At 45.4% G+C, this 26,548-nt stretch overlaps 1 protein-coding gene across 1 annotated transcript in view; it reads left to right on the top strand.

Moving 5' to 3' along the window:
* TANC2 (tetratricopeptide repeat, ankyrin repeat and coiled-coil containing 2) overlaps positions 1 to 25,303 on the top strand; it is a 508,124-nt gene extending 482,821 nt beyond the window's left edge. The window contains 7 exon segments of the mRNA XM_065577500.1: positions 7,579 to 7,754; positions 8,031 to 8,163; positions 8,711 to 8,740; positions 9,669 to 9,760; positions 12,902 to 13,048; positions 15,451 to 15,551; positions 17,682 to 25,303. Of these exon segments, the coding sequence (XP_065433572.1) occupies positions 7,579 to 7,754; positions 8,031 to 8,163; positions 8,711 to 8,740; positions 9,669 to 9,760; positions 12,902 to 13,048; positions 15,451 to 15,551; positions 17,682 to 19,620 (2,618 nt within the window). The 3' untranslated portion in view covers positions 19,621 to 25,303.
* Positions 25,304 to 26,548: the final 1,245 nt, after the last annotated feature.

Genomic DNA, 26,548 nt, shown 5'->3' with positions numbered 1-26,548 from the left:
CATACAACCCCAACCCACAATAATACATAGACTTTGCATTTAATACAATGGACCCCAAAGATACTTAAACTTAATTCAATAAGGTTTATCCATGATATTGCAAGAAATTGCCATATTTGTTGCAATGCCCCTTAACCACATCAAAACTAGGAAACATCCTTCTTGGTGATAATGAGTGTCGTGATGGAAACCATTTAAATGCATGTGTTGACAAAACCAAATCTCAAGGCTCAATCATGGCTTATGAAACAGTACTGAACACAGTTTGGGGGACAATTTAACATTTGTAATTGAACCATTTTCAGCTGTTTTAGCTGCTCCCACTGCTGACATTAGTGAGAGCACCAGCTAAAATCCCTAGTGTGGACAAGGATTTAGACCTTGTCTACACTTGTCTATCCTTGCGGTGACATCTAGGGTAGGCATAGCCACAGTAAAACGCAGGCTGTATCCCCACTCATTGCGGTGTGTAGCTGCACACAGCAGTGAAAATCTCCAGCAGAGGGGAGGCAGCGGGGAAAGGCCCCAGAAGCTTCCCTTTCTTTTAATATTTTGCTCCAGTTTGTCCTCATATTTTCTTTTCAGATATGCTCTCTACACTAAAACCAGTTTGGGGAGGAATATTTTCCTTATCATAAGTAGCTGTGTCTACCTAGTATTCCTGCTGGCTAAAATATGAATTGTAAGACTCCTGCATAGAATTATTTACGTAGCCATTTAAAATATGATTTTGCATTGAAGGGCTCCCAGACTTTTGAGTGCAAGATACCCATTCCTCACCCTGGCCATTCTGGGAGTGCATGCCACAGCGACCCCACTGTTTAGTGCTGTGACTTGTACCATGAGATGAGCCGGCTCTTGAGATTTTTCACATTAATCACCCTTTTTCTTTTTGTCCCTATTAAAATTCTGACCTTCATATCTCTCCATCTATCTTAAAATAAGTATCATTTAACAGACATGAGAGAGATGCACACTGTTTAAACCTGGGTGAGCACTGGATGGAAAACTTTACATAGCAGGGCAAACATGAAAGAGCAGAATCAGCTAATCTGGTCCTGGATATAAAATGGTCAGAAAAGTCCAGTTCATGTATAATCTGCCCCTGGGCTTCCTGACCCTGGAGAGGTAGAGAGGTCAAGAATATGAAAATCACCTTTCATAAGAGATGCTCTGTAATACAATGGCTTAATTAGCATCCACTAGCATAAAACATACAGCTGAAAACTTAAACCAAGCCCAGGTAGAATCCAGCACTATATGGTGTATTTTAATTACAATGGCTTTGACAATCCTGTTCGGCGTTTCATTAAAATCAAAGTGTGAACCAGAAATCATAATGTTAATTAGTATGTTGCAACGCAAATCTTATTTAACTGTACTTGATTAGCAGAGGCAGCATTTGTAAACACTAAACACTTTTTATTAACAGAGTTACTATCCTCAATCAATTTGAAATTCACATTTGCAGAGTTACCTGGTGTTCTTGGTAATATCCAGAATTGCTGGGCACGTGGACATTCCATTGACATTCTCTGGCTGCAGCTGGATGGATTCTGTCACATGGTGAGCTGGAACTGCAGTACCCAGAGGCCTGAGAACGCTACATGAGCATTCAATTTTGAGATCTCTTTGGTTTTGGATTATGTCCGAAACATTGGATATAGATTATGCTTTTCAGCAGACAGAGCGCATCTTGCCTCATACAGCCACCAATCTTATACTACTTGGTGCAAAAGATAGTTAGGGGGAAGGAAGAAGTCAGAGGTTTGGGGTGGTTTTGGGTATATCACATCATCAGCAGATGTTTGCTTTCAGTGAATCAGGTGGTGATATCCATCATCCTTCCAGAATATTCCTACACTACTGGCAATCTCTGATTTCCGACAGCAGTAAAGTGAAGGACCTTTAGCATGGAAATGAAGAAGCTTTCTGTATATACAAAACAGCTGTTTGAACAGACTCAGCAAGCACAAGAGAGCTCTAAATACTGTGTCTTCCTGGTCCAGACACTGGATCATCAATGTATCTTTCGCTTGGAGACCAGCTTTTGCTTTCCCATCTCTTCAGGGGAGCAGTGAAGTTTCAGGATGGTATGGACAGTTACCAGCCAACAGAATAAACTTTCTCCCCCAATCCCTCAGTTCTGAAGTGCTGGCAGACCCAGCTGTGAATCATCTTGGCTTTGATCCATATGTTCCACTGGTGCCAAATTTTAGAGGCAAGGCCTTTGAGTTCACTTGGTAAACTACAGCTTGGATTAGTGTGGAAAGGTTGTGCGTTCCAATTTAACTTGTAAACCAGGCAATGGCATGATCTCTCTGTCTGGCGATGCGGAGACAGCTGTTATACCACACACCAGGAGGGACTAGTTTAAAAGTTGTTTGAAAAAATCTATCCCTCAGAACAACTGAAAATATATTTGTTTTTCCAAGGGTACATGTTTTATTTGTTCCTCCCTCTCTAGCTTGATGTGCCTTTGTTTCATAGCACTGAGTTCTAAGCTATTGAAATCACCCACCTCTCCTTCCCCAGCAGAGGCACACTCCTACCTGGGCATTTTGGTCTGTAGCTGCCCTTGGATTCCTTTCTCTGTCCAGGTAGGATCTGCACCTTCCATCATCTGTTGCTGCGTGTCACTCTGCCAGGCCTGGTGATCCTGGAACAGATCCTTTGCCCTTTTGACTGAGAGTTGAATGGAACCCCTCTTACAATCTCATTCACTGGCTTACTTTTAAATATAAATGTAAAAGGTTCTCTAGTGTGTTGAGGCTTCAGTGTATCACTCTTGTGGGTTTGATGCAATTCCCTTGTCTCTTGTCTGTGTCTCTTTGCCAGGTAAATCTTTTCCTGTTTGATTGCTGACTGGGTCACACTTTGAATCTTGTCTTTAGCCTGATTCGTTTGCGGATAAGGAGAAGCAGCCCAGCAGTTTTACGTGCTCTGGGTGCACTCACACAAAGGGCCTTTCCTGGCGCAGCAGGAATCACAACTCATCTGCATATGGGAGCAGTTCTAGGGGGTCACCCTAACCTGATAAAGTTGAGGGCTAGTGGCTCGTGTCATGTTTGGCTTCCCCCAGTGTTAAGTGGGAGACACTCCTCACGGTGAGCAGAGTCCAGTGTAGATCCTGCTGAGAGCAATGACTGCATCATGGATTTGGCACTTGTGTAGAGGTCAGGCATGACAGGCCTAGAAGCAGCATTTTGACATCCTTGAAGCCATCTGAATTGTGCACTTAAAGCTGCACTGGTGGGTCTTCATGTGTCCCCCTAGAATAGGGCATGTCCTGATCTCCGGAAAGGATTAAAAAGGCTGGTGGTGGTTGTGGCTTTCTAGCCTTTCCCAATTCTCGTGGGAGTTTTACTTACCTGTGCAGGAAGGTTCAGGAAGAAAACAGAGCGGAAACCTTTGGCTGCTTGATCCCCAGAGTGCAGCTAGGAAAAGAGAATGAGTCCTCTGTAACCACTTTCATGAGCACGCTGCCCTCTGATTGGCTGACTACAGGCTAGCTGACCCTTTCACAAAGCTTTAAAAGCTGTTCAGGACATCGTGAGGGGCAGTGTAGGAGAAGGCTGTCAGATGAAGAGGAGCTCCTATTGATGGCAGTTAAAACTGGGCTTACATGTGTATATCCAAGCTGTGTTTGGTATACGCCTCTTGGTGAAGCAATATACCATCTGTTTGTGAACGAGACATCTGGCCACACATCCTTTTGGCATTCTGCACTCCAATTTGGAGGTTGTTAGGGTGACCAGACAGCAAGTGTGAAAAATCGGGACAGGGTGAGGAGTAATAGGCACCTGTATAAGACAAAGCCCCAAATATCAGGACTGTCCCTATAAAATCGGGACATCTGGTCATCCTAGAGGTTGTGCCCAAGCATGGTGCCAAGAATGTGTTTAGAGCTCTCGGCAGAGACTTTCTCGGTTGCATCAAGTGAACTTGCCTGTGTCAGCATGTTAGGCTCTTGTCCTCTCCACAGGGAAATCCGAAGCCAAGATGCAAGGAATAAGGCTGCGGATATCTGAGGCGTGTTGTCTGGATAATCTAAATGGATTTGTGGTCTATCCAGTGAACACATTGACCTAGATGGATGAAGAGGGATTGGAAAAAAACTCTTCTGGCACCCCTGCTTTTGCTAAAAGGATGGCTGTAGTCATCCCTTTGCATTTGGAACCAGTCAAGAACCCACAGTGGATGTGATAGAATTTGCTGGAGATTGTCATTTTACCTAGTGGAGAAGAAGAACTCAATACCGCAGTGTTTCAACCTGTTGGTAATAGAGTCACGAGTGTGGGTGGTGGAAAAGCACTTTCTTCAGCGGGATGGAGCTGATTTAGGTCCCATTGTCACACTTTTGAATGAAAACATTGCCATTGCTCTAGCAACAGAACGCTTCCCTTTCCATGAAGAGCGGTGTTCACGTACGTTAGTTATTTATGTTCTCTCACATTCCTCCCTCATGCCAAAGATTCTGACCTAGATCATGAGAGACAGAACTTGGATGATCCTTCAGTAGCTCCTGACTGTCCAAGAAAATTTTGGGTCCCTCTCCTGTTGGCTCTCAGTTGACAGTGTCGGATCCCATAAGGGATCCCATCAGGTTAGCTCAGTTGAATTAATTTAACTTGATAACTACAACACCACCAGCTCAAATGATCTCAAAGGTGTTAAACTGTGACTACATGAGTGTTATGGAGGATGAGAGGTGGGGTTGATAAAATTAAGCTAACAACTGAAAAAGCACCTTTTTTTCCTGTGTAGACAGAGCCACTGTGGCTGATTACTCCAGGATGCCTTTGCATCTCTTTCCAGACTCTCTGTCCATATCAGCATGGTTCCTGAGAGAGGAGAGTGGGCTTCTTGATGTCTGTGGGAAGGGATCTCAAATCCGACTGGCTATTCAGAAGGAGTTTGGCAGAAAAGCGTACAGATCTAAGTGGGGACAAAGTGCATTTTGGTGTGAACCAACTCCAGTTAGTCGCAGTCTCTCTTGTAGATTTCAGTTGCCATGATCTTCCACTAGGGTTTAAGCTGCTGTAAATGTTTGGTGAGTCTAGCCCCACGTCACTATAAGATCACAGTAGAGCAGGAGCTGTGTCTTCTGCTTTAAAAATAAAGCTGTTTCCCAAGTGTTTATCCAGCCTCAAGGTACCATTAATCCTCTGACTGATTTAGATGTTGAACTTCTTGGAGGCAGGGACTGTGTCCTTCACTGTGTGTACAGCACTGCTGGTGCTCAGTGAGTAACAACTGTGCCAATGTGGTGTCCTTCTCAAATTAGAGTCTGGCTTTTAGTTCATCTTTTAGTGATGATTTCAGGGTTCGTTACCTCCCTGCAGCACCTGGTGAGAGAGCAGGTGTGACGAACTGGGACTGTTCTGACTGTGGTCTGTGAATGCTGACAGGAGAGTGTGGCTAGGATAGTCTGCATTGGGGGATGGGAGACTGATGGATGGAGAATACCTGAGCATGTAACATGAGAAACCAGGAAGGGGTTAGAGGCCAGGTGACACCTTTGCCCGGGAAACTGAACAAAGGCTGTGGGAGGGGTCGCTGAAGGCAGAGTCTCAGGAGCTGGCTGGTGATGTGGCTGGGAGGGAGACGGGGCTCCGACCTCGCAAGGGGCTGGGGCGCCCTGGGACCCCAAGATGGACCTAACTGAGGGGGTCCTGTTGTCTGTGCCTGCAAGACCTGTCTTGGACTGTGTTCCTGTCGTCTAAATAAACCTTCTGCTTTACTGGCTGGCTGAGAGTCATGGTGAATCGCAGGAAGCTGGGGGTGCCGGGCCCTGAGTCCCCCACACTCCGCAACAGCAGGTAACTGCATTCCCTGGATTCTGCTTCAGTTCTTAGTATTGCTATCTCCCGCAGCTGTGGAAATGCAACCCCCCTGAGCTCAGCTCGTACCAAGTCAGTAAAACAGGATCTGATTGTCCTGTATTTTGTTTTACAAGCTGTTTAGAGGCAATGTTTGAGGTTTGCGCACACCTTCCTTTGAGACGCAGCCGGGGCCTTAGCAGCAGAGCTGCTGCAGAGGTTGCATCAGAGCCTGCGGCGGCTACGCACCAGGCGCGCATCTGCCCAGGGCTCAGTCCAGCTACTCAGCATTTGGTCCATAATGACCTGGGATCTCAAGAAGTTTGATTTTCATTTCTTTAATAATCGTGGATGGTGGCTGTGCTGACAGTGCCATTAGGTTTCTCTTTAATTATACTTACAGGAACATAAATTGTTATACCAATAGAATAAAAACCAGCAGGATCTTATTAAGAGGGATAAGGCAAAGATGCCACATTTATTGTAAATATACTGATAAAGCAAAAGATAAAAGTAAACAACGTTGTTTGACTACTTATTTCTCATACACACACACACATATATAGATAGAGAGAGAGATTCATTCAAGTTCTGTATAGGTGTTATAGTTACCAGCCTAGAAGTTGCTCATGCCACGTTACTGGCCAGGTATCTTGGTCATGAGGATGGAGCCGAGTCTGTGTCAGGTGCACCTGATGCTCCTGGAGGCTGGCAGCAGAACCAGAGACTCAAAGTCATCAGTCTTGAGAGTCCATTCTTATAGGAATTAATTCCTATGTTAGTCTATGGGAGCTGTTTCATCCTGCTGTTGCTGACTCAATCAGCAGATGGCACATTCCTGTCCAAAGTGGCACATTCCTGGTGGCTCCACACTGTCCAAAGTTTGTGTTTCTCATCCTTCCAGGTGATGGGGTGGGTCCCAGTTTACCCTCCGGAGGTTTTCTGGTCATCCACTTGACACATTCTTCGGCCGATGGATACTCCCTTTCTACGCTGGCACCTCCCTAACCATTCATGTATATCAAGCATTCATCAGCATACATTCCATATCTTAACCATATTTTAATTTACTGTCTCCACCACTTTCAGGGTGTGTGCTAATTCATTTGAGACTCCCGGGTTTAATCACAAAGGGTGGGGGTCTGTCCTAGGAGCCGTTGAATGAAGTCAAAGTCACTTAACAGCTTATAGTGTTTTTTACATTGTATCAATTACTTCAAGAACAAAGTCAATTAACTTGTTTGTAAGTTTTACATAGTAGTAAAGTATCTTTCACAGGATAGATATAATCAATGGTTTCTACAGACAGTAGCTTACTAAGTTTTAACAGAAGACCCAAGAGATTTTTGTACTTGGTGAAACTGTTGGATTTTAAAGTGTGGGGGACAAATTATGAGGGGGTCACTGTCACTTGGGGGAATCACTGTTAGTACCTTCTTTAATATCCCTACAAAATCAACAGAAAGCCAGGTTGATCGGTTGATCATCAGAGTCTAGTGATTAAAGGAAGAACTTTCCTGAGTTCTTATCCTGACTCTTTAACTGTCTATGTGGCCTTGAGCAAGTCAATTAACTGCTCCATCAGAAAAACAGGGATAGTCAGATTGGGAAAACTGGGAAAATAGTTAACACTTGTACATCACTCTGCAAATAAAAAGTGCTGCTGGGTAGCCAAGTATGATTACTGTTGTTATTTAATAGTACCAAACCCTATACAAGAGAGAGCTCTTACATGGACTTGCACTTGCTCTTTCAGGTGGGTCCATTTCCCTAATGGACAAAGAAGGACTGACTGCCCTTAGCTGGGCTTGTCTGAAGGGCCATCTTTCTGTGGTGCGTTCCCTGGTGGAGAATGGAGCTGCCACAGACCACGCTGACAAAAATGGACGCACTCCCCTGGACCTGGCAGCTTTTTATGGTGATGCAGAGGTGGTAAGTGCCGTGTTGTTAATTGCAGAACAAGGAAGAAATCAGCAGAAATACCATAACATATTAGTGCTCAAATGTCTCGTCCATCTTACTGCATTCACGTAGCACCCAGACCTGCAGACTAGAGCAACACAAGAGTAACTTTATCTCAGATACTATAGTGATGGGCCCAGGATGAGACCCAGAATGGAACAGAACGTAGCTCCGTACACACTGCATGGAATTGTGCCAGGCTGGTCTTGCATAGGGCAGTGGTGACTGTGGCATTCATCATTGCAGGTTCAGTTTCTGGTGGACCATGGTGCCATGATCGAGCATGTTGACTACAGCGGGATGCGCCCACTCGACAGGGCTGTGGGGTGTCGCAACACTTCCGTCGTGGTCACTCTTCTGAAAAAAGGAGCGAAGATAGGTAGGGCGAAGGGGGGAACCCCTCTTTCAGCTGTTTACTAAAGCAGGACGTCCGGGGCGTGGGTCTGGCTTCCTGCAGTGTAAATGTAACATTGGTGTGAACGTTAAAGCGGAGCTGCAGCTTCCTACCCAGAGTGCAGCACATGAGTTCTGACTGTCGCGCTCTGTGTGTTAAACTGTGATTTTTGCTGCCATATACTACTTAGCAAACGTAACCAATAAGCAGCTGTTTCTTTGGCGAGGCCTTTCCTACGGTGATGCTTTTCTACCTTTACTAGTCCCGGTCTCTAAACAGTACCGTATTCATGCATTGCTGTGAGCTGCTGCTTTCACTCGCTCTGTATATGCTTTCAGATCCTAGCGTTAACTGCGCTGCTCCACACAGCCGCTCACGTTACCTTGCCCTTGGAGGGGATTTTGCTGGTGCATTGGCTTCTTTGCTGCCTGCCTCTCACTGCTGCTTTTTCCTTTCTTTGTTTTTGTTTTTTTTCACCTTCATCCATTTCCCCCCCCCTCCTACAACTTTCTGTTTTCTCCTTTCTTTGAAGGTTGTCAGACGTTACCGAGTCGCCCTCGAGGTATATTTCATCGCTGTCAGCATCAGGCTTGATCTGATGGCTTTGTCAGCTTTGCTTTCTCCTGTTTGATTTAGCCTGCATGCGTTCCCCTCGACCCCTAATCTTTTAATTTACCTCACCCTAAAATATTTTGTTAATGACTGTTGCAGAGAATAACTTGAACTCAAAAACTAATCCTGAAAAACACATTGGATCCACTTTTAAAATATGGTTGACTCATTCTTCACCCAGACTAATGAACTCTGCTAAAAATGTTACCACTGCTCCCTAGCTGTATTAGGCCTTGATCCATCAATTGCCCCTGTCTGGGTGGATGCCTGCACTCGCTGAAGTCAGTGAGACCCTGCATTGGTGCAGCTCTCTGCCTACGGGGAGTCAATTGTGGGAACAAGACCTTAGAATAACCTGCTTCAGCGTGGGCTCTGCCTAAAAGATTTTGTTGTTATATTCTCCAGCTTATTGAATTTTCCATTCTTTAGTATTTGACATCGTCTGAAGTTTTAAATCAAAACCTAGTCCTAATATCTAGGCGGCTGAATTATTGATTACCTCTGTTAAATTGATATATATTTACTTAACATGCTTTTTTATGTAACCACTTTGATTTCCTCTTTAAACATATTTTTTAAACCCAACCATTTCCCCCAAAGCTTATTCTACAACATGTGCTGCCCTCTTGTGATCATTTTAAAAAGAACCAAGTCTTTGAACGAATACAAAGGAAAGACATTGTGTTGAAGATGGCGTTAATGTAAGAAATGCAAGATGAACTGCCAGCCCTCTAATTTGGAGCAGTCTGCTCCTTGACCGCGCCAAGTTGTTCTCTCCAGCAGAAATTCCCCCCCCCCAGGATATTTTTCCCACCTAGCTTCCTACCACCCTTGCATTGTATGAGTTTTTTACCCATCATGCATCCTGTACACTACAGGTCCAGCAACCTGGGCGATGGCCACCTCCAAACCAGACATCATGATCATCCTGTTAAGCAAGCTGATGGAGGAGGGGGACATGTTCTATAAGGTGAGAGGGGGAGCAGAGATTTTTCCAAGGGATGACTGTGAGAGAGCTACAGAGTTACGTGGTGTTGAGGTCTTGTTCTTCAGGGGTCAGTTTGCTAGGCAACACTTGCCCCCTTAATCCAAGCCAAGAGATAGCTACCTTTCTATCAAAAAGAACGCTTACTGGATTGCTTGCATTGCAGAGGAGTTTTACCTTCTGATTGCTAAATTTAAACAGGGCTGAAACAAAGCAAAATATGTCTGCATTGTGTGGCTTCGAGGTGAGACGTCATTGGTTTTCCACCTTGACAACTCCAGAACCAAAGAGTTTACAGGGATTTTATAGCACTGATATTGTTGCTTGGCAGTGTCATTGTTACGCAGCTATACAACAAGGAGAAAACACAATACGAGTGTCACAGGCAAACATAGTGGAAAAAATGTCCATGTAATGAAAGCAAATTCTCAGGACATGTTTTTTTTTAGCCTGTCATTACCATTAGGGTGACATTTCACAGTGACAGCAATAGAGGCCCTTTGCTCTGCATTTATTTTTAGCTGGTCTTCAATACCTGGAGATTTGCAGACACACAAGAAGCTGTAAGTCCAACGATGATTCAGAGTGAGAGTGAAGTAGAAAATATGCAAAGCTGGCACCGTAACTGAACTCATCTGCCAGGGATATATGACACAACTGAGGAACTTGAGTTTAAAGGATTTTAAAGCTTAATATTTGCAGCTGCAAAATTAATGTCTGGATAGTCATGAATTGCATGTGTCCTAATTCCCGTTTTTCCCTCCCTCTCTTTTCCCCACCATTGCTGCCCATGTGTTAAACTTGTGCATTAAAAAAAAAATTAAGCTACAATAATATAACCAGGTTTATCCTCCCGCTCAGAGAGGCCTCCCCTTCACTCCCATGTCTAAGCCCTAAGGATTCCACCAGACTCAAATCCTCCACCCGGAACAAAGGCAATAGCTACCATCCTTCAAGCTGAGGAGGTCTGCCGGTGGAGCTCATTCATCTTTGGACGGCTGCTGAGCATCACCAAACACTCATTCATAGGGATTGAATGTCTGCTTCTATGCCACACTCAGCCCCTGCCTGCCCATAGGGGCTAGCTCATGGTGAAAGAAAGGGGCACGCAAGAACCTTCCCTCTTCCCATGCATGTCTGTTCATGGGCCTCCCACCAGAGCAATCCTTGGGCTACTCAGACTGTAGGGAATGCGAAGACTACTTGTTCCTCCTCAAGAGAGTCAGGGTGCCTAAAAGCAGTTGGGAATGAGGTGGGATCATGGCTTTGTCCCCCTCATACACTGGCTGATAGGAGCAAGCGGCTCCCTCCTAATGGGTGAACTGGATTGCTCCCCAGTTGCCCAGAAGACATTGGACCTGCCAGAGACACCGTCTCTCCAGTGCTGGTCCTGAGGCAGGGCAGCTCCACCCCACCTCCAACCCACGGCAGAGACCCAGATGTCACAGTCTTGCCTGGAGCGAGAGGAAATGCGTCTGAATCCCCTGTGAGCTAGCACACTCAAAGGGCACCCTCTCTGACTGTGCCTCATTTCCATGAGGTCACATTGTAAGCGTCCTCACGTGGATGTCCCCTGCACAGTCCAGCCATAGACCAGCTTTCAGTACTGCCATTTGCCCAGGGAGAGGTCACTACGCATAATTGTTCAGCGTAGCCTGCAGGGCAGCACATCACATGGGGAAGGGAACATACCCAGTAAAGAACAGATTTTACCGGATCCTTCTGAAGAACGATACTGTTTTTATATGCTGTGCCCTCTTCCATCCATGTGAGAAGAAAGGGCAACCTTCAGTCTGATTATCTACAACTTTCAACCTTCTAGCCCTGCAGTATATGGAATTTACTCTAAAAATCTTTAGCTTCATCAAGGTGCTTGTTATTAGGTTTGCGGTATTAACCGTTCATTACATCAGTGTTGGAAATTACAGTACCAGTATATGACATGTAGAAAGTGGCCACCTGCAGGGCCCCTTGCGCAAGAGTTATGTAATATTGCTGCCATGTTACACACCAGAGGTAGCTGCATTACAGTAGTGGGTGAAGGAATTCAAGCTGATCTCTCTGTGATATTTCGAAAGCACTTATCACCTCTCCAGGGATGGATTAATGCCTAAGCGAACTAGGCATGTGCCTAGGGCCCGATTTTGGGGGGGAGAACCAAGATGGACCTCCTCCACATGTGGGTTGACAGCGCCCCATGGGTTTGGCCCAGCTGTCCTTTCGTCACGACGGAGGGATGGCCAGCCCAAACCCGAGTGGTGCAGGCGCTGTAACCCTGTGTGCCAGATGAGCCTGGCTGAGCGTGGACTAAGTGCAGTATGGGTGAGCTAATCTTACTATGGGAACCTTAACTTATTTCTGCATCCCCTGCCATTTAAGTTGAATTATGTCAACGTATTGTGGTATGAATGTAGGTAGTCAATGTGTTGTTTTTGGTGTTAGAAGGTAAGGCCCCAGAGGTGTATGTTTGCCTAGAGGCCAGTGATGGGTTAATCTGGCCCTGCATCTCCCACAAGGAGCACAGCACTTCACCTACAAAATACGCCTCAATTCCAACGGTTCCAGGGAGTTTTTAAAAGAGGGAATCTGTTTCCTTATACCAAGAAATCCAGAAATAGATACAATTGCCATCCAGATAAAAGATAGGACCAAGGAGGGCGATGAGAAGTTTGCTCTAACGCTAATTTCTAGCAGCGAAGAAAGAGAATTTTTAAAGAAACTGTCCAAAGTGCTTTCGTAAAGCAGTGTCATTAATGTTTCTGTATTGTGCTGCAGGACTGGAGGAGAGCACCCAAGACTGTTGCTGTAGACAAGGCGGTGGCAGCCAAACTCAAACAGATTTAGTTATCAAATAGATTCCTGTTGCTACCAAGTTCCTGCTCTGTTTTCTACTGTAGCTTGAGAGCTCTGTGTGCATGGGGGAGCAGTTCTTGCAGAATGCATCTCCATTTTAGAAACGGTTCCCCTGAGCAAATGTTCTGGCTGTTCTTTCTGAAAAGGAGATCAGCACCTAAGCGGTGTTACCTTGTCCGTACAGTCACTGCAGCTGCTTGTCAGCAATTAACAAGCTGCTGCCACTCTTAAATCAACCAAGTGGTGTATTTTGACATCTTACCCTTCTATTAGAAAGGTAAAGTGAAGGAAGCTGCACAGCGCTACCAGTACGCGTTGAAGAAATTCCCCAGAGAAGGGTTTGGAGAAGACCTGAAAACCTTCCGGGAGCTGAAGGTGTCACTCCTCCTCAACCTCTCCCGATGTCGAAGGAAAATGAACGTAAGTTCCACACACTCTTCAAGTCCCTTTAGAGCAAGCTGCCAGCTTCCTGCCTGCGCATAAAGAGTGTGTCTCTCCCATGGTTCTGCTATGGCCTCTGAAATCTCTCCTCTTTGTGACCTGGTTGTCCTTCACAGAGCACTGACATTTACAATTCGGAAGAAGTAAAGTAGTGATTTAATATTCATTTCAAACGATTAAAAATTCATTTCCATGTTTAGAGCTTTCTGAATTTTTTATTACTCCTTTCTGATGACAATATGAATTTGAGGGTGGAAAGGTTAATATTTCTCTGATTTCCAGGGCAGTGGTGAGGGGTGGAGTCAGTAGATTGTGATCATTTGAATATCAATTAATTTGAAATCAGGGAGCTTAGAGAGCTCTCACTTCCCCGGGGCAATGACTCATCCAGAAACACTCTCCCTCCCTCCTCCCAGAACGCCATGTCCCCGTTCTTCCCCGCGCTCTAATTTAGCTGCACATAGGGATAATCTTCTGGAGTCTCTCTGTTCCTCCAAAAGAGCCACATGCCACCTCTCCCCTTCTCTGGATTCTGAGAGCATCACATCTCCACAACCTGACCAGTCTCCAGAGATTTGAGAAGTGAAAGTCTTCATCAGACCCAGGTGCTGGCCAGGATTATATTGCAAGGGAGGGGACTTTGTGATGCCTTCATTTCTTTAAGCTGTTGAAGGGGACAGATGAAAGTGACATGTGTAGTGATCTTAATGCTGGCTAGCAAACAACACAACAATCAGAGAACACTACAGAGATGTTAAACTCATCTTTAAACAAGCCAACTTTCTGCTAAGCCTGCACTTTCAGGGCCAAATTTTCAGCCAAGCCTTAAAACTTGCTCTTTTTTTTTTTTTTTTTGGCACAGAATTGCAGGGGCATATAATTGCACCCATCATTTAGCTCCCATGGACGTCTAAACCATAGATTGCACTGTCAGATAAGTGACTTAGATAGCTGAGTGACTGGAATTGCAGATGCAAACTAAAATCAGTCCTTGCAGACCCACTCTTATCATTTTTTGTGTATTTGGGTGCAGAAATTTGTTTAATAAGAAGCCTTGATATGTTCAAGAAACAGCTAATCAATTTTAAACCAAACAGAAAAGATATTTGAATAAAAGGCAAGTGTCTGGAAATAGAACTGAAATTAAGCGAACTTTCCTCAGTGGGTTTCTGTTATGAAGACATGGTTTTCTTAAGATACAAATGACCTGTTTGAATGACTGCTTGGTGCATTATGATTAGTATCGCATGAGCCCAATACAGTCAAAACCAAAGTCATATTGCCAGTGCCTACTTGCCTTGGAACGTTGTATTAACTGGTAAAGTAGCACACAGCTGTGGTTCCCAGAAGTCCTTTTCAGTATATAAAATGCCAAAATCTTTTCCAAGTTACACTCGTTAGTGACTGCAGCCAGTGTGCACCGATAAACTCCATTTGTAGCCTAGCGGAGTTTGCCTTGCTTATTTTTTAAGCAAAAAGGAATTGTATTAGACACCATGTCCGAGAACTGCTGACTGTTACAGCCCAAAGCCATTGCTAGACATGATGGGCAAGCGGGTGCTGTACCAAAGCCACCCCACTGGGAAGTGGGCATCCTACTGAGTGCTCACATGAGCTCTGTGGCGAGGCCCATGGGCAGTAGGGAAGACAAGGTCAAGGGAAGGGTAATCAGGAAGAATTATACCTTAGCCAGTAATGTACTATTCATGGCAAGGCCCACACACGAGCATTTTAACCAATCTACATTCTGTTCCACACCTTCCCCATCACCCCCAAGTCAGTGTTTGCTAAGTAGTCCCTAAAGGAGAGGAACAGAGGGAAGTGAGAGAGAGTGCACTGTGAATGGGTCCTGTACATTGCTGCACGTAGCTATATAGGCACCAATATCCCTTTCCTCCTGGAGAAGTGTTATTCACGATGCCTAGTATTAGGGGATGTGTCAGAGACAGTCACCGGGGGGAGTCGAGGGGTGGGGGGAAGGGTTTCCTAATGGTTTCAACAGTGGAAAATCCTTCCTGAGATGACCTTCCAGTCTCTGCGAGAGCAGATGCTTACTGGAGGATGTAGGTTACTGGACAGGGACTGCATGCACTTGATTGGGATCCAAGAGGCAGAGAAAGGAGCAAATTTCACCTTGGGTTAGTGTGGTTGCCGGACAGTGTCTAACATTATGGAATGGGTTTGCCTCTTCTGGACACCGTTGTAGCTCTCTTGCTATCAATGATGTCTGATCCATGTGAAAAGTACCATCAGGTTTTCCAACTCTACATGCAAAAACTTTGTCCATATAATTTTGTTTTGTTCCCAAGTTGTATATATTTTTTATTTATATATCTATATATCTATTCAATTACTTATCTACACACCTATTGTAATGACAGGATTTTGGAATGGCGGAGGAATTTGCCACTAAAGCACTGGAGCTGAAACCGAAATCTTATGAAGCTTACTATGCAAGAGCAAGGGCCAAACGCAGCAGCAGGTGAGGCGAGAGAGAGAGAGAAGTGAGAGGGGCTGTTCTCTGCAAGTCTGGGCACAGCGGTGTAGGAATTGACCATGCAAAACTACATGAGTATCCCCGTGAGAACAAATTGCAAAGGAACATTGATTAGGGCGGCTGTAAAAGACCCCAAAATCAACATCTTCCCTTATTTAGTAATCCCTGTGGAGCACGTTCATGTGAACTTTTGAGAAGCTCATTGTAGTTGAGTTTGTTGGAATATACTCAGCACCTTACATCACTGAAAGCTTCAAATCACGACTGAAAAGATATGCTCTAGTTCAACTGCAGCTATTGGACTTGAAGCAAGGATTCATTCATAGAATTGTTATGGCCTGTGTTATACAGGAGGTCCAACTAAACGGTCACAGTGGTCCCTTCGGGCCTAGGAATCTATGAATCCGTCTATCCTAAAGCGTTCTTCTTCTTGGCTACTAGTAGTGCAGTGACTTTGTGGGCAAAGGCCAGCCATTGTGCTTTCAGCAATAGCTCATGCTCCAGACTGGGCGCTAGGATGATGCGATATTGGGATCTCGCTACATTTCAGACGCAGCCCAGAGGATTCCCTCATTAAATCTCCCTGAAGACCCAGGGAGACGAGATCCCTGCAGAACCTGTCAATGCCATTCCTGACCTGGCAGGAGGGTTTGCTTTTGAGTCTCTCCCTCAGGCTGAGCACATTGTCACTGCACAACTGCTAGTCTCTGCTCAGTCAGTGGAGTGAGACACCAATTTTGCCTGCACGGCAGTGCAGAGACTCACCGCTAGCCAGAGGATATTTAATGTCCGTTTGTGTAAACATCAGAGCTGAGGAGAAGACACCGCAGTTTAACCTCTCATCCCAACGACAACACTTTTAACTGTGCGTCTCCCCTAGCTATCACTGCAGGGAGCTCAAGTCTTATGTGGGAGCGAACCCATGACCTTCTCTTCTAGAGCCAAGCCCGGCTAGTTGAACCAGACTGACATTTTGTAGTTTTCCTTGAATGTTTTCCTTCTCCACTGGTTGCAAAACATTTACAGACGTTTAAGCCTCAAATGCCTTTTCCAGATGGTTTAGCCCTTTCCTACATACAAGCAGCATTATTTCCCCGTCTCGCTAATGAAACAGGCTCAGCATGGCTCTTTTTGGTTACTTCCTTGTTTGTGCGCCAGCATCACCATTGAGATCAGCGTAGGTCTGGGGAATTCAGTTACCTTACCTGCTCTCCCCTGATTTGGAGTGGGTCTTACCAAAGTGCTGGGAGGCATTTGGGGTTTTTCTTTCTCTATGACGGAGCAGTGAACGGGAGCATTTTATAAAAAGGCACATGTTGAATCTGGAGGCTGTTCGCCGCCAGATCACAATCGTGTTCAAATAGATTCAATTTTGTTCAAAAGCTAACAGTGTCCCTGTAAATGACAACCCACCTCCCCTGAATACCCCATCCCCTTACTCCTCGTAGGCTAGCCTTTACAGTGTCAGTCCCAAAGAGCATCTTCCACGGGGGCCTTGCGAGCTTGCGACTGTTGGGACCTCTCCCTGCCTTGTTCCCTTCATCCTGAGGAGACAAACCCAGTACCCAGCAAAGTCTGAGAGGCAGCCTGGTCTTATGCATTGACTGGGGGAACCCCTGAGTTCTAGAGCCACCCCGCCATTATGTGGCCTTGGGCAAGTCAGAAGAAGCTAAATGGGCCACTGGCATGAGCAGCTGCAGCTCCGTCGACGTGGACAGAGTTGCTCTTGCTTACTCCAGTGGTGGGCTTGGCACAACGTCTGTGCTTCATTTTCCCCTTCCGTAAAGTGGGGACAATCTGCGGACAAAGCCCACGGGGTGCTTTGAGGAGTAATTCATATGTAAAGCACTCTCCAAGTGAAAGGATAATTACCGGGCTGGGTTGTGCTGTCCCAGAAATGTCTCCCTCCTCCCCAGAATGACTAACAATGTTTTTCTTTGGTTGGTGTAAAGTCACCAAATGGAGGCACATAAGGCAAAGCTCGAGAAAGCCGCTGTAGAGATCACAGCCTCTCCCTAAGTAAAGACGAGTTGCTTAAGCTCAGTAGAATCCCCAAAAGGCTTCATTCAAATCCAGAGTAACTTCAATTCTCCTATCTGTCCCCTTGTCAAGCAGGCAGTTTTCAGCAGCCCTGGAGGATCTGAACGAGGCCATCAAGCTGTGTCCGAACAATCGTGAGATCCAGCGGCTGCTGCTGAGAGTGGAGGAGGAATGTAGACAGATGCAACAGCAGCAGCAGCAGCCCCCAGCGGAGCCAGAACCTGAAGCTCAGCACGAAGAACTGTACTCTGTGCAAGATCTCTTTGAAGAGGAGTATCTTGAGCAGGATGTAGAAAATGTTTCCATTGGCTTACAGACAGAGTCGAGGCCCAGCCAAGGGCTTCCCATCATCCAGAGCCCACCCCCTTCCCCTGCTCACCGGGATTCAGCCTATATTTCGGGTTCGCCTCTTGGGTCACATCAAGTTTTTGACTTCAGATCCAATAGTTCTGTGGGTTCACCAACAAGACAAGGGTACCAGTCCACCTCTCCTGCTTTGTCTCCAACACACCAGAACAATCATTACAGACCTAGTCCGCCACATACTTCCCCTGCTCACCAAGGTTCCTCTTACCGCTTCAGTCCACCTCCAGTTGGAGGTCAAGGGAAAGAATATCAAAGTCCACCACCTTCACCCCTCCGTAGAGGTCCTCAGTATCGAGCCAGCCCTCCTGCAGAAAGTATAAGTGTCTATAGGTCCCAGTCTGGCTCCCCAGTACGTTATCAGCAAGAACCTAGTGTTAGTCAACTCCCTGGTAGACCAAAGTCTCCGTTATCCAAAATGACACAGAGGTCCTTCCAGATTCCCCAGCTTCCTGTTGCAGTCCCACAGCAAGGGCACAGGCTACAGCCAGCCAAGGCACAGATCGTAAGAAGCAACCAGCCGAGCTCTGCCGTGCATTCTAGTACTGTGATTCCAACTGGTGCTTACAGCCAAGTCGCCCATTCTATGGCCAGCAAATACCAGTCTGCATCAGGGGAAATGGGAGTTGGTCAGAGTAGGTTGGTCTACCAAGGTTCAATTAGTGGAATAGTAGGTGATGGTAGACCAGTGCAACATGTTCAAGCCAGTCTTAGTGCAGGAGCTATCTGCCAGCATGGAGGGCTAACTAAAGAAGATCTTCCACAGAGGCCTTCCTCAGCATACAGGGGTGGAATGAGATACACTCAGACCCCTCAGATTGGGCGCAGTCAGTCCGCTTCCTATTATCCGGTCTGTCATTCAAAGCTTGATCTGGAACGTTCTTCCCTTCCCTCCAGCCAGCTTGGTTCTCCTGATGTGTCTCACCTAATCAGAAGGCCCATTACTATCAACCCCAACGAAATAAAGCCTCACCCACCAACTCCAAGACCGCTGCTTCATTCCCAAAGTGTTGGCCTCAGATTCTCCCCTTCTAGCAATAGCATTTCATCCACCTCCAACCTGACTCCTACCTTCCGCCCTTCTGCTTCTATTCAGCAAATGGAGATCCCTCTCAAGCCAGCCTATGACAGATCATGTGATGAACTTTCTCCAGTCTCTCCACCTCAGGGGAGTTACCCCAGTGAACCAGCCCGTTCCAGGACCACACCATTCATGGGAATTATAGATAAAACTGCTCGGACTCAGCAGTACCCCCATCTCCACCAACAGACCCGGACCTGGGCTGTGTCTTCAGTGGATACTGTTATTAGTCCGACATCTCCTGGAAACCTCCCCCAGCCAGAATCGTTTAGCCCACCTTCTTCAATCAGCAACATTGCCTTTTATAACAAAACCAACAATGCACAGAATGGCCATTTGCTAGAGGAAGACTATTACAGCCCCCATGGGATGCTAGCCAATGGGTCCCGGGGAGACCTCCTGGAGAGAGTCAGCCAAGCCTCCTCATATCCAGATGTTAAGGTGGCTAGGACACTGCCCGTTGCACAGGCCTACCAGGACAACCTGTACAGGCAGCTCTCCAGGGACTCTAGACAAGGGCAGACATCCCCTATCAAACCAAAGAGACCGTTTGTGGAGTCTAATGTGTAAAAGACACTTGTTGGAGTAAGACCCTTATGTTTTCAGCACACGTTTCCAGGCTTGATTCCCACCTATATTTTTATTATTACTATTATTTCTCTTTGGTAGCTACATGAGCAAGTTTCTCTGGTAATTTCTGTGTGGTGATCAGACAGCCATGCGCGCACTCAGAATCTTTTGGTATCCAGCTGACGGTGAAGCCAACATCAAACAAGCCAGTATTGTTTGCCCAATTCAGACTGAGTTCCCTCCCAGGTTTCAGCTGTCAATCAGGATATGTTAGTACCCATGGAGTGGATTAACCCAGATCGGTCCCCTATGGGAGGTAACCAGCTCTTTGCAAGCGTTCATGTTCAAATCTAATTGGTTTCTTTGGTTTTAAGGAGCTCTCATGTAAAATGCTTATGAAAATTCCTAGTGGAAACTGGCTAAGAATTGGCAGCCTTTTCAGAATATGCATTATCCGGTATTCCCCTAGACAGCCAGAGCCTTCCTCTTCCCACTTGTCTCTTGCCCACAAAGAGCTCATTACCTGCACCAAATGGGGCTTTATTTGCTTTCAATAACAAGTAGCTATGCATAATAACCGACCTGCTTGTGCTGGTTTTATAGCATTTTAATCTGAATTGGATTGTTTGTTGTTTTTAATAACGTAGCCTCTCCCAGTGAGTGGGGACCATAAGATGCTTTGCTTCTTTGACAGCTGCGTTCCAAATGCCACAGTATTGATTTACGCTGAGGCGTTTTAAAAATATGTAGAGAGCAATCAAACTCTGCCCCTTTTGTGAATTTTAATCGGCCAAAGGAATTGGCTAGAAACCTCTTGTGCATTTTGTAAGCAGAATTAACCACAATCTTTTCTTCACACCTCCAGCAGATGATTGCATCTCACACACACCACCACGTTTTCACCAGGACAGTTTAATGGGTTTTCATTTTGCTCACAAGGAAAATTTGAATAGGAAAACCTTAACGGAGGAAGAAATCTTAAATCTTTTTTTGATCATGCTGCATAACATGACATGGAGGTTTCCAAGCCAGAAAGTGTCCAAGGAGTCACTTGAGTAAAGTCCTTCTGAACACACAGCCTTGCCTTGCCATTTCCTTTGTGTTTGCACCTACTCTTTGGAAGCTGCGTGCCGTAGTGAGGGGCTGCCCTCCTCTAAGGGATTAATGAGTAAAATGTGTGTCTCTTAGAGCTGCAAGATTTGTTCCTGGAATTTTGGAAGGCGGTTGCTGTGTTCCATACCTGTAAATGTTAGAGACAATGTTTGGCTCTTTAAGGACCTGTAGTTAAGAGAGAGATATTTATAATTAATTTATGTGATCGATTTCAGGAAAATGTTTTTGTTTTGGTCTGGTTTCTTTCTTTTTTTCTTTCCAATCAGATGCTACTAGTGTTGAGTCAGTGTGAAAAGCAGGGGACATTTCCGAAAACCATTTTTACAGAACTGTCCAAGCATTTTCTGGAGTTTTGTTTGCGTAGAGGGAGTTTTCTTTGCATAGGTTTGATTTATTGTTGGTTATGTTTTTAAGCAGCCTTTTCAGTAACTGAGGGCAAACAGCCAGGTGGATGGGAGGAGCAGTAATATTGTAGCTTGTTTTAAAGCAAAACAGTGCCTGTTGCCCAGTATTGCATCTCACATCAATTCTTAAAAAGGGAATTGGTCCTTAGAAAGCGTTAACGCTGTTTGTTTCCAAAGGGCTATGTGAATCTAGTCATACAAGGAAACATTCATTGAACCAAATTAAGGGCAGATCCTCAGCTAGTGTAAATTGGCGTCACTCCGTTATGACCGCAACACAGCTACGATGTTTTAAACCAGTTGAGGAGCCAGCCCTAAAACTCTTAGCAAACCCTGGCTTCGATGAGCTTTTCACTTGTGTGGAGCTGTCAAGTGAGCAGCACCATTTGTTGTAATTTCACTTCTTAGACCAAACTGAGTGGCGCCACACTTGGGACAGATCAGGTGTGTGTCTCACTGACAGATGGAAAGTACTCTTGATTTTGCCTCTGTGTTCTTTGGGGATTACGTTTCTTCCACTCGGATATTTGTGGGACACTTTTATATTTCTCCGAGACAGTCTTTGTATTGGAGGTTTGTTTTTTTCCCCAAGGGGCAAGAAGGTGCGAGTCAGAATTTTCTCCCTTTGCTTTACGACAGGGATCTCTCCCAGTTACCTGTGCCTCCTTCCCAACACATTCAGGCTGGGCCACGAGGAAAGGAAGCTGCATGCACTATTTCTGTCATTGAAAAGGAACTGACCAGTATTGTTTCTCTCGTTTTTAAAGTGTGTTCTACCTTATAAGGAGCAACTGATTGTTTGAATCTCCCAACAGTGCACCAACCTAGCTAGATTGTGTCCATTGATTTTTTTTTTAATAGCATCTTGTTTTTGTTCAAAGCCCCGTCTTTCCTGAACAGATGAATGGCTTTTTAGCATCAGTCGTTTCTTCTGAAAGGAAAAAGTAATCAAATTTTACCCCGTCCCTTTTTGATATACAGTTAGTGAGCCATGCTGCTGCCAGAAACCAGTCATCTCTAATCTTATTGTTAAGAGACTCCAAAGTGGATGATCCTTGTCGAAGATAACGCCATTGTAATATCTCGGAGTGTGCTTTGCTTTGCTAGTCACTGCCATGTGAGTCCAGTACTGTACTTTAGAAATGTCCCCTAAAAGCACTTACATGTACAACTTCGGGTTTATGAAGATGTTTTAAGGAGGAAAAAAAACAGCTCACACTTTAACACTAATACAAAAATGAAACAACGCTTAAATACTGTAGCGTGCAGGGTTTTTTTCCACAGTATCATGTGTTACATTTTCACAGGATTCTTGCACTAATGGTTTACCATCTGTTCTCTCTGTAAATGGGTGCACTTTACTGTTTGAATTTGTTACTATGATAAATACTGGATATTTAAGCGTGAGTAGTGTCTTCATTAGAAAATAGCATAACAGCTCTTGTCTCAGTGTATTTTTCAAAAAAGAAAAAAGAAATGAAGCAATGAATCATACCATTTATAGCACAAGAACTAACTGTTGTATATAAGCATCAAAAGATTGAGTAATTTTTAAATACAAAACTATTTGCAGTGATTTTTAAAGCGCTTCCCCAGCAATTTTCTTAGGACACCTGAGGGATATTTGTTTCTTTAGTTACTGGATTGGTAAGGAACACATGTCTCAATTGAAAATCAATAAACAATCGTGTGTATCTTCCAAGTCATAATTAGTATCTGGCATGGCCATTAGTTTGCATTTGCTGTCATATTTTGTCTTGGTTGTAGAGTACACTATCTAAAGGCAACTCAATAGAGCACAAGACTGAAATTTCACTTGCTGCCCCTTCACTCCTTCAGGTTAGATGCATATCTTGTAAGCTTGTCTGCTGAGGAAGGTAGGACAGTACTGGACCGTATCCCCGGCTGGTGTCAGGATTTCCAGGTAGGCTATACTTAGATCCTGTACATTTCTCTGTTGGACTAATTAAGACTACCAGCATTGCCCCCCCAACCAGCACCCCACCAGGAGCTACGTAATTTGAGACTGCCCTCGGAAGTAGGATTCTTGAGGTGCACCAGGTAAAACAGTTTCTTGATGCCTATGTCAAGACCCCAAGAATGTTTTCCTTGGAGTGTAGTCTGGGGGGGTATTCCTAAACAAATACTTGTTGTAACCAAACTAGCCACTAGATGTCACTGTGACTCCACACAGAGTCACTTTGAGAGGGCACTGAGTATTGATCTGAGCTAGAATTTCTATCCCAGCTGTGAGGATCGGGATTCACCAGCTGGAAAGACTACACTCAACCCCAGCTTTGTGTGTGGCTCCACAGTGATCACTACAAGCCAGCTTAGGAATGGTACTGGAGGGTTTGAAGATAGAGCTTAGTGGAGGGAAGGGTTCAAGGAGTGAGGCCCTTGGACCCATCTCAGAGGGAGAATAAGCTGGACAGCCTGAGCTGTACCCCCTTCTTCCTTACATTACTGGGTGCAGAGAAATGCTGTTGTGTAGGTGAGGACTGGGCCAGTTGCTGGCTGACCTGGACTGTTGGAATCACATACACGGTAGCTTAGGGGAGTTTTAGTTGAAGACTGGGCCTAGAATTTGCTTTCTTTAGAAGTTTTTGTGCACATACATAAACCATCATTTGGATTAAGTAAGCCCTGGCGAGGGTGGCTGCTAAGCACCAGTAACTCAGTGCCCTAGTACAAAGATTATTGTATCTTCAGGGCTACCCAGAAGAAGTCTAGCGAAAACCGAAGTGCCAGCTACGCCTTACTTAGAGCACCAAGCACGCCTGCTAGTTTTTTACCTTCATTGCTAAGGTGGGTCCTTGCTGATCTGTTGCAAGCTCTTTGGTTGTTGTCGTCATTTTTCCTTTGGACGTTCCAGACAATTCATCTACCACGATTACCGATCTTTAAACAAGGGCTTAGGGTAAGAGCTACTGTATCTACTGTGCAGTGTCACAGAGACCTCCATAGCAAAATGCCTTTACTCACTTCTGGTTGCTCAAAGGAAAATGTGGTGGGGATGCATGTGGACACAAGCACAATGGTGAAGGTGGATCTGCTTTTTCAGAATTACTTGAATAATTGATGGACTTTTATTCACTCAAACTCTTTTTCTAATACAAACCACTAAGGGCTGAATTATTTAGCAAGATTCATTTGTGTGCAACGCCTGACAACAGCTGAATCACACTGGAACCTTTTACTGATGTATACACGACACCCAGGAGAAAACAAAACGAACACAGTCAGCGCTATTAAAGGGACTGGACACCAGATCAGTACACTGTATCCTTTATATTCTACCAGCCCTTCGGTTGCGCTCATGCCACTTAGCAGTTAACAACCTGATGTGGAGCTTGGCCCGGCCCTTTTACGCTCACTGCTCGGTTACGAAGGCGATGGGGATTGGCCACTGCTAGAACACAGAGTCTTGTTATGGGTTGGTGGGAAAGCCTCAAGCCCAGAGAGGTAGGTCACGTTAGCTACAGTATGCCTTGGTGGGCCCTGACATGCCAGACAAACTAGGGGAGTCACTCTGTGCTTAGATCCATTTTGCCAATACATCAATAACCTAGAGATTCCAATGTGGTCGCTTCCAGCAGTGACGGTGTCATGTCTGTCCAGCATTTTATTGTCCGTAGTATTACAGCATTTTTGTCTCTGTTCCGTCTGCTCCACTTTCAAGAGGATTTGAATTAGTACAAAGATGTACAGTATATACACCTTGGATGATTTGTACTAAATAAATAGTACTGTTTGCCATCCTTCAAGACACTTGCTGGGAAGATCTTTAAGACACTTAATTTTCCTTTAGCTTTTCTATAACTCTGATGTAAAGGACTTTCTCTGTACAGTATATTACTCAATGCATGTTCTGTTCTCTCTACGGATATATTGAACACGACACAGTTGTGATATTGTGCAGGGGGAAGGCAACTCCTGCACTCAGCTGAGGCCCTCAGCCTCTAATGTATAAGGAAAGAAAAACTATTTTTTCCTTTGCTGTATTTGCTTGAGCAGAGTTTTCTTGTCTGTACATGTGAGCTGTGAGATAGATGTGAAAAGTTCAACCGAATGCATTTGCCCCCATGTATACAGATTGTAATCTGTACAATGACCTGTACGTATGAAAAAAATGTACTTATTTATAAATGGTTAACACTTGGAAAGAGAGTCTGGCCTGGTGTTTTCCTCATTGCTGCAGCCTGAAATTAAGAGCATTCGATTGTGTCTTAGCAGAGCCATACAGAGATGCATGGTGCATCTCTACTGATGGAGCCTGGGTGCACCCAGTTCTTGTATGGGGGTGGGGGAGAGTCTGCCCCCTCTTGTCATTCCTGCTGGATGCAGGAGAATGGACCAGTCTCTTCCTAAGCAGGCCCCTGCCTTGAACCACCTACTGCCTGGTAGACGAGATTTCCCCCCAGCAGAGCAGCTTGTATGTGGAGCACACAGGCTGCCTCCATCTTCTTGTACCAGTTCCACTACTCCCCCAAGAGGAAAAGGCTCATTCCAGCACCCTGAGCTGTTGATACATAACATGACCTTGACTAATAGAAAAATGGTGTTGCCAGGTAATTTAGGTGAGCACCTAACCCAACAGTCCTTCTGAGCCTTATCTAAAACAGCCACTCGTGATTGGCAGCTGCGTAGTTAGAACAGATTTTTGTTGGACTAGCCGGCTTCCAGCAGCCCTGCAGAGCACCCGAGCGTGGTGTGCACGATGCTAGTGGGAATGATGCTTACCACAGCTGGAGAACTGCTGCCTCAAGGTATGTAGAACCTCAGGGCCCCTGCTGTGGGGCAGCCCTACTGGCTCTAGGGATGGCTGCTGGTGGGGAAGCATTGAGTGACTGCACTTTAGCAAACCCCCTTTCCAAAGAGAGCAGTTACAGCCCATGGCCCTGCTGGTACCTCCACCAGACAGCACCTTGCTCACACACCACAGCATGTGAGTCGCTGTCTGTCTAGCTGGGCAGGAGAGGTATTTTCTGTATTCGCCCCTCTCGTTTGAGCCAAACGGCCTCTGGCATCCTTAAAGACAAGGGCAGGACCTGCACAGGGGCAGTCACATGGTTAAGCACTGCACTCAGTGCCGGATCATGCAGTGATTTGGGCACAAGTTAGACGGGGCCAGATTATTGAACGGTAGGTAGGTGGGTTATATGCATGTTTAGGCATCTAGATGCCTTTACAAATCTGGCCCTTAAACTAAGTCTGAGCCTCTCAGGACCAGGCACTAACTCACACACCCAAGCGACGTGGGCCTTAATTTACGTATTTGCTACAGCTTCTCAGCGCTGATAGATACGTCCTTTACTGGAAGCATGCAATGAACGTGAGGTAATCAGACCGCTCAATCTGTTAGCTCTGGCTCCAAGATGACCCGAGGAGTTGTGCTTACTTTGGCCAGC

This window comes from Chrysemys picta, chromosome 24 (assembly GCF_011386835.1).
Source record: "Chrysemys picta bellii isolate R12L10 chromosome 24, ASM1138683v2, whole genome shotgun sequence".
NCBI lineage: Eukaryota > Metazoa > Chordata > Testudines > Emydidae > Chrysemys > Chrysemys picta.
The sequence above is the reverse complement of the archived record's forward strand: the minus strand, read 5'-3'. Positions and strand labels throughout refer to the sequence as shown.